At 43.9% G+C, this 12,269-nt stretch overlaps 1 protein-coding gene across 1 annotated transcript; it reads right to left on the bottom strand.

Moving 5' to 3' along the window:
* Positions 1 to 70: 70 nt before the first annotated feature.
* Positions 71 to 11,890, bottom strand: copa (COPI coat complex subunit alpha). Its single transcript, XM_034614665.1, has 30 exons — positions 11,668 to 11,890; positions 11,208 to 11,321; positions 11,032 to 11,105; positions 10,495 to 10,575; positions 10,278 to 10,354; positions 9,906 to 10,015; positions 8,102 to 8,211; positions 7,235 to 7,334; positions 6,870 to 7,088; positions 6,566 to 6,716; positions 6,395 to 6,461; positions 6,215 to 6,290; positions 5,998 to 6,080; positions 5,659 to 5,884; positions 5,277 to 5,415; positions 4,832 to 4,994; positions 4,584 to 4,730; positions 4,187 to 4,376; positions 4,006 to 4,101; positions 3,619 to 3,707; positions 3,297 to 3,420; positions 2,912 to 3,001; positions 2,703 to 2,806; positions 2,313 to 2,459; positions 2,010 to 2,150; positions 1,739 to 1,921; positions 1,483 to 1,593; positions 1,190 to 1,351; positions 888 to 1,082; positions 71 to 484 (listed from the first exon to the last, which is right to left on the bottom strand). Exons 1-30 carry the CDS (start codon positions 11,705 to 11,707, stop codon positions 425 to 427), a joined length of 3,669 nt encoding a protein of 1,222 aa, XP_034470556.1. The 5' UTR covers positions 11,708 to 11,890; the 3' UTR covers positions 71 to 424.
* Between the last annotated feature and the right edge of the window lie 379 nt (positions 11,891 to 12,269).

The raw sequence follows: 12,269 nt of genomic DNA, 5'->3' as shown, positions 1-12,269 counted from the left end.
AGTCGATCAGCCTCAGAGTAACCGCACTGGTATCAACACCACATCAGGAACAAAACCTCAGAAACCCTCATTTCCGTTTCACAAACAGGAATTTATTTTTTATTCTCCCCTCCAGAATACACAGAGCAGCGCCGCTCGCTCACATCGAGTCAATCATCTCATACAGGTCAGAAAAGGGACAGCGGTTATGTTTACAGGTTTAATACAGCCACAGCACGGAGACGATGCCGAGTAGAACAAAAAGCTTTCTGCAGGAAAGATGGTGCATGGAATTAAGATAGTTGAAAGGGTTTAAAAGGTTTTCACATCAGCGTGAGCAAACATATATATCTCTGCTTTAATTCGTCGTGTCGATTAACTATTAATTTCTACAGAGTAAGTGTGGATGTGTTTTGCTGAGCAGGTTCCTCGTCTCCGTGTCCTCTCAACGGAACTGAAGAGGACTCACGCGCAGACCGATCACATCCTTACCGATCTCCGTCACCTAGAAAATAAAGTACAGGTTAGACAATATGAAAAAACTAATATCTACCACTCAGGTATCCCTCCTTTAAGATACATGTATGCAATTTAAAGCAGTTTAAACTCGATCTTTACAAGTTTATGTTTTGGTGACACTGTCAGACGTGTAAATTAAATGATGTTTATAATCAGACCATAGTAAAGTACTGGACTACATTACATGAAGAGGTACAGTTGTATTGGATTTCATTTGACTGTACAGATGTACCTAATAAAGAGGACAGTGAGTGTAGGCTTTCATCATATAGTTCAATTAATAAGGTTTCTCTCCATTTTCACTTTGATTGTAGATGATGCTCACAAAGTAAACTATGCATTCTCCTAATTGGAAAAGCCTTTTAGGTTGAATGTTGCTGTAGATCTACCTGTGTGACCCTGCAGATCTGGCCTTTGTATGGGGGACAGTAGCAGGCTCCCGACAGAGGACACTTCTCAACAGGGCGTCCACGGTACAGGGGGACAAAAGATGCAGCGCACAGGTCAAACGGATTGTGGGGGTCGTAGTTCAGCTGGTGGGCATCTGTCAGGGTCTTCTCGCATGCAGCCAAAATCTTGCGGGTCTGAACAGCAGGGAGAGATTTAACATTATTATAGAAGATTACAAAACAGTATTGTGCTCCGTGTAAAAATGAAAACTCTTTGCTTCTGTGGATGTCGCACAACTGACCTGCTGCGCCACATCTGGCTTCGGCCCGAGCTCCAGCAGGCGGCGTGCAAAGCTCGCAGCTGTTTTGAAGTTACGCAGTTTGAAGAAGAGGTTCAGAGCCGTGCGCAACACCAGCACCATGTGGACGGGCTGGAGATTACAGTGGGTGAAGTAAGCAGCCATCTGGAAGGAAAAAAACAAACTTGGTATTGGCCCGAAAACAAACTCACAGAGGTGTAAACTTTGACAAACCAAAACCTGTGAAAATGTGTTATTGTCTGTCTCCAACAGCTCTGACTGAGTCAGAGTTTTACCTCGCACAGCCTCTTCTGCTGCTCCAAAGTGTCTTTCGGCAGCTTCTTCCTCTCGGTCTCCATAGTCAGACCCACGATGTACTCTCTGCAAATTGTGATCAGCTGTTGAGCCTGAAACACACAGAAAACCCATTCACAAAGGTGACCCATGCACATTTAATACAGTCAATGTTCATTATCCAGTATGCAGGTGCAGCGGACAGCCGCAGGCTTCTGGACTGAACTGATCACCATTCAAAGTTGGTCTGGTACTCACCTCTGCAATCTCCTGCTTGTTATCGACCACCAGCAGAGGAACCGACAACAGGATGACTCTAAAGCGCTCAACAGCTTCCTCAAAGCGCCCAGAAGTGGTCAACTGGTAGCACTGCTGCAGGCGGGAGATGAGGTCCGAGAGGCGCAGGCCCACAGCAGGCAGACCTTGCTTGGCCCCACAGTCCTAAAAAATAAACAATTTGTATATTTGCTTATTAGATTCACTAAAGGAGTACGTCCTCCCCCACAGGCAAACATCTAAACAGCTGTACCTTCCAGTTCCTCTGGGGGTGACTGCGCAGGCAAGGCAGAGAGGGCAGCCCCAGGTAACAGTTGCGGCCTCTGGACAGCGTTTGCATGAACAGTGACTTGTATGGTCCAAAGTTCACAACTCCAACCTGGTCGTGGAGCAGCTGTGGTCGAGAAGAGTGAACAGTTAGTGTCGGTATGAGGTTTAACTATAAACTTATATCCAATCAGTGGCCTCACCTCAGGCACAAATATATACTTGAATATTTAAAGAAGTAATACAAGAAAAAAAGCTAAACATCTGAAATAATCTATTGTGAACATACTCTCATGGCTGTTTCGAAAGAGGCAGCTAGGATGTGGTCCACTGGCAGCTGGGAGTTGTTGCACCACATCTGGGTCGGACTCATGCCCTTGGTTGGTGGGACAAAGAAGCCGTCTTCTGCTCCTCCACCTCCACCAGCCGGCAAGTCCTGATGTTTGGAAACGAGAGAACAACAGTGGACTAAGACAACGACAACACTGGTATGAAGATTCAGAAGTTCAGCCGCATGTTTCATTTCTTGGCAGATAGAATGTGAAGCTTGAAAACAGACAAAGCTAAGAGAAACAAGTGCTGAGGAGACCTGAGGAGAAATCTATCAGCGTTTGTCTTGTGTCTAGAGTTAACCCTGTTTTAGTCCTGGAAGGATTTGTAATGATGAGGCTCCTCTCACCAGCTCTGGAGGAAGGTCCAGGTCTTCCTCCACCTCCCAGCCTCCTCCCTCCTCTTTCACAACTCCATCCTCCCCTAATCCTTCCTGGGCGTCCATGAAGCCATCTGAGAGAGAGAGAGAGAGAGAGAGAGAGAGCAATGGAGGAAATAATTAACTGTACAATTACCCACTGACAGTTCCAGTTCAAATCTTTTTTTTGTTGAATTTACCTTCATCCAGCTGAAGTTCGGCATCCTCTCCCCAGCCCTCGCCTCCTGCAGCATCCATGTCCTGATCGGCAGCCATCTGACCTGCCTTCCCTACAACGGGGGGGGGGGGGGGGGAGAGACACTGTTCTCACTCTGGACAAGTCAACTGCCACAAGTTTCCACAACTTCCATTCAAGTAGTTCCTTTTTTATGTTTGACTAAGGATGGAAAACCTTTCTCACTGTTGTGTATTAGGTAAGTAGTTAACTGAAACCTGTCACAACTCAGCAGTTCTCTTTATAAAAAGACTGATAGTTGCTGTTGATGCAGGCATGCATATATAAATGTGTGGTGAATATATGCGGTGTATCTATATTTGCGTCTGTCAAGGCTTGTGATGTCTCACCTTTCGCTGAAATGGCTCCCTCAAAGAAGCCCTTTGATACAGTGAGCAGAGGCCAGTTGGTGTCCAGAGGGTTGATGGGTGGAGGAGGCTGCAGCAGCTGTGCATTGGGATCAACCTCAGGCACCTACAACACAAAATCCACCATCATTACATAACCAAAATTATGTATTAATACAACATGAGAGAGATTCAGAGGCTGTGGTGCACACCGGAAACTGTGTTTCAACTAAAAATAAACCTATTGCATGCATTACTTCAGACAGCATGTTATGTGTGTCCACATTATGTGAATGAAAGTACAGAGAAGGTTTTCCCAACACACCGTCTCCTTTTCTGGGTCAAAGGTCTCCTTCAGTGATTCAGCTTCTTCATCCAGCCCATGGGTGGCTGCAGTCAGGTAAGCCAGAGACTCTGCACATAACAAAAATGCACAAAATCAGTGTTGGCTCTTTGTTCCATAGTTAGAAATAATAAAAAATGACAATTTGGAAGCAGTACTGAAAGGTAAGCACATTGTTGATGTGGCAAACTATTCATTTCTTATGTTTTTCTAAAATTTGAAACAAGCATGACAACAGGGTGCTTCTCATTGGTCACATGGCACTTCAGGCCACATTGAGTTGGACAGAGAGAAGCAGATAATCAAGCTTCAATGGACAAGATTATGCGAGTAGCAAAATGGAGTGAATCTAGTTAATGGTGAACTCACTCTGTCCACAGTTCTTCAGGATGCGGACCCTCTCACTGACGTCTCCCAGGTAAAGCGCCGCCTGGTAGTGACCGCTCATGTCCTTTCTGATCTCAGCTACGCATAAAGAGAACACGGATATTAGCGTCACTGTAACATACTCAGAGACTCAAAATCCTTTTCCACCGTCTCCATCACTCACCGATCTTCATCATCTTGCGCAGCTTGGCCAGGTTGCCAGTGATGAGGTACAGGAAGGTGAGCTTGTCAAAGTTCTTGGTCCTCTGGTAGCACATTTCCACGACCTGGTGGTGACCCTGCAGCAGCGCGGCCTCACCCAGGCGCTCCCAACAGCTGCGCTCATCCAGGGCCTTGGCGGCCTCCAACGCCACCTGGAGGTATGGAGTAAAAAAAATGGATGAAGAAAGCTAAGAGTAAAGGGAGAACACAATCTTAGAGAGTAACAATATTAATAAAGAGCTAATTTTGGCTTGTGTATGCGAATATGATTAAAAGAAAAATGTTACAAAAACATTTGTTACAAAAATAATTCAGAAAAGGTTTGTCTTTATTAAACAGTTTGTCTCGCAGCAACCCACCTCAATGTTTCCACACTCCAGTGCCAAACTAAATCGTGTCTTCTCATCTTTGACAAAGTGCAGCGCCACCTCAGGGTAGCCCTTCTTCTGCAGGTAGGCAATGATGGACTGACCCACCAGCTTGGCGTTACGCACCATGTGGAGCACCTGGACAAACCATATTAGAATTATAACAGAACCAGTACACATTTGAACACACGTACTTGCTCCTCATCCTTTCACACAAACAATAATCACCACGGACCCACCTCATCATATTTGCGGTTGACCAGGGCCAGTTTGAAGCGGTACTCTGTGGGGTCAATGGTGAGGACACGTGGTCGACACTCCCTGTCCAGGCAGTAAACGCTGTTACCTCTCACACGGGTCACGTAGATCGGCAGGTCCAGAGTCCTGATGATGCCATGATCACTGCAGGAACAGGTTAGAAAATAAAAAAAATATTATAACATATAAAACATCTGCTGCTACTTATCAAGATTACAAAGTAAACATTTGCATTCTGGCTTATTCATCTACATCTCCTGTCATTCTGGTGCTAACTCTACAAGATTATTCTGTTCTACACATCTAATTTACTGATAAAAGTAAAACAGTTGAGAGTTGGGATTTGTCATCATCACAGTTAAATGGTTGAAAATATACTTATGTCAAGTGCATAGCGTGACATCAGCATTTCTCCACAGCACGTACCCAGAGGTGAGGGCATATTTGATGTGGTTGGAGGTTGTGTAGATGAAGACTCCGCTCTCATCCCAGGCTCCACTCTTCACTCGGATGTTCTCGTGAATGTTGCAGAGACTTTCCCACTTACGGTTGCAGATCATGATGGCTGCAGGATGAAAAGAGACAACGGAGATTTAGATTCAATGTTTTTTATTAAATTTATAAATCTTCAGAGATGATCAGCTTTTGAAATTTGTTTGCCAACTGAGATCTGGCTTTAGTTGTCTTTGTCCGAACAGGTTTCATATCTCAGTGAGCTAGAAATGTTCCAGAGGCTCAGATAAAGATGTTGTGTCTCTCTGATAAGTTTCCCTGTCTGTACGTGCTGATATGCATCTTATCTACTCACCGTGTTTGGCGAGTAGAGCCACGTGGCTGGTGTCGGCGCTCCACACCACGTACTTGACCTTGGCAATCTTGACGGTGGCCAGAGAGCGTTTCTGCTGCACGTCGAACAGAGTGACGCCATCGGCATCGCGCAGCAGCAGCGAGCCCGTTCCTGCGTAGAAGATTTCCTCGCAGCTTGGAACCGCGACTTTCTTCACAATTTCATTCTTCAGGTTCTTAATCAGAAGCTGCAAAGGAGAGAGAGTAAATATTAGAAAACAGACAAAAATGAAAGTTTTGCAGCCTGAATAAACTCAGGTTTTAATTTCAAAATGCTCTGTAAACCTGTAACTGGACTTACAGAGTGCATTCGGTCCAGGACTGCAAATCGGTTCCTGGCCACCCAGACTGCCGTCAGACCAGAAGACCTCTTCCCCTCCGGTGCTAAGAAGAGACAGAATTTATGTGACTTTACTCTGAATTTCATCCACATCCTGAATGACGAATAAATGACTGTTTACAAGTTGAAATTTGGAGAAAAACAGGTATAACATTTCTGATTTAATATCTTTCATTACCATCAGGGTTCTGAGAATCGCTTTCTTTGGGAATGGAGTACAGGTCATATGTGCTGTTCTCCAGATTGGTCGCCCTCTGCAGGAGGTAAAGAGTATTACATTAAACACATGGACATCTAAACATATATGCACAAATATGTAAAGTAAGTGATTAGTGTGTTTTGATTGACAGGTACTTACATTGCAGAGCAGGACAGAGTTCTCAGCTGGGTTGTAAGACATGCTGAACACTGGGAACTTGGACCCACTAGGACAAAATACATAAAACACAACATGTTAGAAAACACTCAGAATATCTCAGAAGGAAAGTGATGGTTTCACTGGATGTGAGAAACACTAGAGAGCAGCTACCTGCGCAGCTGCATGACAGCAGTGTCTTTGCTGCTGTTGAAGTCCAGCTGGCGGAGGAAACGATCCTTGACGTAGTACAGCATGTTCCCGTGCACGGCGTAGGCTGGACGCTCGCGCTCCAGCTTGAACACAATCATTCCGCTGTCATGACCTAAAGGACACAGACCCTGTTTGAGTGACATATCCACATCTGCTAACCTTTTGCTGTTAATGAACAGTGTCTTTACAATACTATCAGTGAAATACTTCTATTTTTTCTTTAGAATGCCAAGTTTATGATTTCTAGACCAGCGTCACCACTCACCAGCGGCAAACAGGTTGAGGTTTGGGTGAGCACCCAGCACCCAGAAGCGATCATGGTCCCGACGGAAGGTCTGCACTCCGGTTCTCTTGGACATGTCCCACACCCTGATGCTCTTGTCCTCAGAGTTGGACAGGATGAGCTCCTGACGCGGGTGGAAGACGGCACAGGACACATTGTTGTAGTGGCCGCGGCATGTATCCAGCTCCCATGCCTTGGATTCTGGACCGGGAGATAAAGAGACATCAGAAAAGATAAAGGATGTTAAGTAAGACATCTTTAGATGTTTGCCGTTTTAATGGATACAAGGCAGAAGTTTGTTAGAGGATGCCAACTAGTGTCTTAAAGTCTTGTGTAACAACACTCACCGTTCATTCTCCAGATCTTGACCTGCCTGTCGTCAGCTCCAGACACAATGAGAGGCATGGTGGGGTGGAAGGCTGCCCAGTTGACTCCCCTGTCGTGGCCCTGAACACGAACACACAATCTCAGCTCACAAAAATCAATCACCAGTGCTGGCAATCAATCTGAACACTTAACACTAACTGTCCTCTCTGAGAGAACATTATACCTGAATAAAAACAAACTATTACTGTCCTGTAAACAATGTTTTCAAATCTATTGAAAAATACTAATGTTTATTAAATGTACAGTATAGATTTCATAAATTGCATAAATCTCCATCCCTTTTCCACTTCATGTGGAAAGATGGAAGTGAGTCTGTGCTTGGTTGTGTCACACGTCCCCATTGTTTTCAACTATTAAAACCCAGACCTGGCAATGAATTTTAATTTCCTTAGGCTGGTCATTCCTTGACCGTGCAGAGTTAAAGCTCAGGACTCACAAATCCACAGAAAACCGTATGTGTAATTAAGAGAACTGCCCATTTTAAATAAATTAATCCCAGTTCATGGTATTTTCCGCGAACTGGACTGAAACTTGGAAGTCAGTGACCAATTGGAAAATGTCTGTACACTACTCACTTGTTTCTCTTTGCCTTTTCAGTGGAAAGGATTAATTTAATGTTTTTTTAATGTAGCTTAAGGCAGAAGATTTCTACAATAAAGTACTTTCACAAGACCATCAATTACATCATCCCTGAGCATTTCAATTCATTTTAAGAGGTTTCCACTGAGCACAAATTTCCGTCGCTCACCTGTCAAGGTTAAAAATTAACTCAAATGACAACATCTCGGGCTAAAGTAACTAAAATACATGTGAAAGTTTCTGCTCACCTCAAGGACATGCTTGACAACGGCATCCGAGGCACCGAACAAGTCGACGCCAGAGATGCCACGCACGTCCGTCTCCACAGCACCAGGAGACAGGTTCTTCTTCCTCAGACCTGGAACCAACATTCAGAGCACCACGTGCAAGAGAGGGGAGGGGGGAGGGGGGGCATATTCATTTTACACAGGGAAAAACACAAAGAGACAATACAAGTCAACAAAGCAATCAAATATGGAAAATATAATGGAAGCAGTGAAAATACAGAGGGTGATTTTAAAAAGGAAGGAAAACTGTTGGACTACTGAACACACACAGGGTGGAAAAACACCAACACAACCTCTGCTTTCTCAGTGCCCGCCAACTTGGGCCTGGGAACAATCATAGCTGGAGCAGTACCGCTGATTGGGTTAATGAATCACTGGCACACAGAAGAAAAATCACACAATTACCCGTGATTTGATTTGATTGGATAGCAGATGAAGATTCACTGATTACCTCCCAGGAACAAATTGGATCGGGGTGAAAAATAGATTTGAGAAAACACAGCTTGCGTTCATGATTCCTGCCCGTTAAATCAATGTGGTGAACAGACAGCTCAACAGCAGGGAGAGATGACACTGGGGGGGGGGGGGAATGACACTAGGAACCCATGTGCAGGTGTGGATGTTTCCAGGGAGAGCATGGGATAAGGAGGACGCAAGGAGTGCACGTGGACTTGGCTGATGAGGGTGGGGTTGGGTGGGTGGTGGCTGCCGTTGTAAAGGCGTGCTCTGATGGGGCGATGGATGTCAGAAATATGAGTTTGGAGTTTAGAGGCTCGTGCATGTTTCGGTCAGGATGCTTGAGTCACATGCAGAGTTAGATTACAGCTACAAATTAGGAAAGAAGTTGATAACAATACGGTGAATAACGCTTCAAGAAATATAAACACTGTTTTATATTTCATGTTATGTTTTCCGTAGCAGAGCCAGCTGTGCATTGAGTGCCAGGAGAAGTAGAGAAATTTAACATCAGTTCCAAGTTTAAGTCTGTAACAGATGCACTTCCAAACCAGTTAGTAACGGTTATTTTCTTTTGATGCAATGTAAAACGAGTAGTAAAATACAAAAGCAGTAAGAGTTTCCGATAAGGCAAGTATGAGAGTAAAGGGACTGTTCATTCAAAGCTAAATGGAGGCTGCTCCCAGAACACGGGTGGTTAAGCATGAAAACGGTTCATTCTGCTATGATGCCATGTGATCTAGTTCATAAAAATGGCATGGAGGGATGCAATCATGCTCAATGATAGAAAATGTAAAAGCAAAGAAATCCCAGGAGGTCAGGAGAAAGTTACAGATCCACATTGTATGCAAGAATTTGAAGGGTGATGCCAGCAAGTTAATGGTTTGGTGAGTGAGTAGACAAGCAGACGGAAGGGCAGGAAACAAGAAGCAAGAAACATCAACAACAAAAATATCAGAGCATGCAGAGGAACAGAAACACTTCTCCCATTTTCTACTCGTGACCTTTTTTAAAAATACATCTTCCACCTTTCAGAATGCTTTTTTACAGTGGCTAGTGTTTCATTCATACACTATAATATGTTCTGACATTGAAACTATGTCCCTGTCTGTCCTGAAAGGAGAAGTGTTTCTGCAAATAGCCCACAGAGATTCGTCCTCTACAAGTTGGGAGAGGCAGAAGAGCTGGTCCAGGACTTAATATTCGTCCTGTTCCAGCTTCTTCTGTGTCGTCCCTACCACTCACTACCCCCACCCCTCTTCCAAAACCCAGCCCGCCATCCTCTTGTCCACTGTCCCACAGCTCTCACCGGAGATATCCCACACTCGCACGGTCTGGTCCAGACTGGCTGACACCACCAGGTCCTCGGATGGATGGAACTGGGCGCACATCACATAGTGGTTATGGCCGGTCAGCACACTGTGGATAGAAAGGCAAAGTTTTAGAACAGAGGTTACCTTAATGTTTTGCTTCAGGGAAAATGATCAGTAAAATGCTCCCACTTAAAATATGTAAACTGATTAGTGTGTTTCTTTGATACTTCACATTAAAACACACTAATGCAAACATGACCAAAAGTAATATATAAATTTCATGAATAGCTCTGCTGAAGTACTCTGTCACATGTAAACTTACTAAATATTTAAAGTACTTCTTAACGACTAGTTACAGTGCATCTTACCAGACACAGGTCCTGGACTGCCAGTTCCAGATGCGTATAGTCTGGTCATCCGAGGCACTTAGAATCCAGGGGTAATCCTACAGAAAGGGAAATAGTTTTATTAATCAAATCATTGAAGATGGATTTTTTTACATGAGCAACAATATATTGAGTCTTTGTCACCCTGGCCCCTCGAAAGAGGTAAGAAACATGTATTTAAAGTGAAAGAATAACTTACATGGTGGAAGAAGGTAGTTCTGATGTAGTCCAAGTGTCCAAGGAGGGTGAAGAGGCAGCGCCTCAGCTTGTAGTTCCAAACCTGGTCAAAGAAGGAATATGTAGTCAGTGTATACATAACAATTCTATAGAAAAGTCATGTGATAGATGTGTGAATCCAAGCTGTAGCTGCCCTTAGTTATACGTAAGATCCAACCAGTCACGTAGTTGCACCAGCTGACGGTTTGCAGATGTTTACTTTCCTGCCTCACTGTGTGTGTCATCGCTGCAAGTCATCACCAACTTTGATAAATTCTGTGTCCTTTATTCGTCTAGTCACTATTTATGTTTATCATTTGTTTGGCTGTAACTTGAAGATGGAATTTAGCAACTTAGCTTTTAAAGCTGTAAGTGAGCTTGTTACAATAAATCAGTTATCCCTGATATTTTGGACCATACACATTCTTCACACTGAATAATAAACAACATTTTGGTGCAGATGGACTTCGCAGAAAAACACATGTATGTCAACATTTATTTCTGGTGACAGCAGCCTCACCTTAATCTTGTAATCGTCTCCTCCAGACACAAACAGAGGCTGCTGTTTGTGGAAATCAATTCCTCTGACGGGCCCTGTGGGAGAGGACACGTCAGTGAAATCACACATCCCATCAAAACTCACAGGCTGGATTATATTTGATAAATATCAATTCCTCATTGATCTTTTTTTTTTACCATCGTGCTCATCGAACTTGTCGATCAAGGTGCACATCCGATAGTCCCACAGCTGGATGACTCCGTTGTGCAAACTTGCAAGAACCCATGGCCTTTTGGGATGGAAACTCAGACCTGCAAAGTAAAACATGTGATCTTTAACATCACGTATACACAGAACAGCTGAGAGATAACCTTTCTGTACCCAATGACAAGCAAGGGAACCATGTTAACTAGTGTTAATCTTAGCTAAACACAACAGTTAGCTAGGCTATACAGCTAACTACATGTCCAGGTGCTGTCAACACGTCTACACATCAACACAATACGTGTTATAGATTCATTATCTAGAGAAAAGAGTATTTTTAATGAAACAACACGTCTCCATTTACAGGTTAAAGTTAATAAACAACCGAGCCCGGATAAACGACAGCTAGCTACCGTTAGCTGCTATGCTAACTACAGCTGGCGACGCTCTCACCTTTAACACGGGCCGACTTCGTTTCGAACTTGGTTAGCATCGTGCCGAGGCGGTTGCGGGTTTAACTCTCCGTTAAAACAAAATATGAATCCACACGAATGGGCGAGGTTGTTCCAGGACGAGGTGAAGTCACACGGCCCCGTCGCCTTCAACCATTTAGCCGATTCTGCTTCTTCTCCTGCTTCCTGACACGTAGTCCGTCCTGTCTTCCGGTTTGTGGAACAATAAAGTTGTGGAGTGAAAGACGTGACGCAGAAAGCTCCACGCCGGCTGAGCATAGAAACACAATACATAGACACGCGCTCCACAGGGGAACACGGTTAGTAATACATCTATAAACAACTATTTCTATATTTATATTCTATTCCTATTGCTGATTCCTGTATCGATTATTAATAATGAATTGACAAAGACTATTGAAAGTCATGTATCCACCACTTTGTCTATTTATAGGCTGTTCTGGAGCTTTCAATCAATATTCAAAAAGATGTATTGTCATTTCAAAACATGACATAATGCATGAGAGGGAATGATATGAAGAATAAGCTGTGATGTGATCATAGGCGAACATGCTGGTGCTTATTGGACAATGCACGGTGGAG

Source organism: Hippoglossus hippoglossus, chromosome 17 (assembly GCF_009819705.1).
Source record: "Hippoglossus hippoglossus isolate fHipHip1 chromosome 17, fHipHip1.pri, whole genome shotgun sequence".
Classification (NCBI taxonomy): Eukaryota; Metazoa; Chordata; class Actinopteri; order Pleuronectiformes; family Pleuronectidae; genus Hippoglossus; species Hippoglossus hippoglossus.
This window is presented reverse-complemented; position numbering and strand designations above follow the sequence as displayed.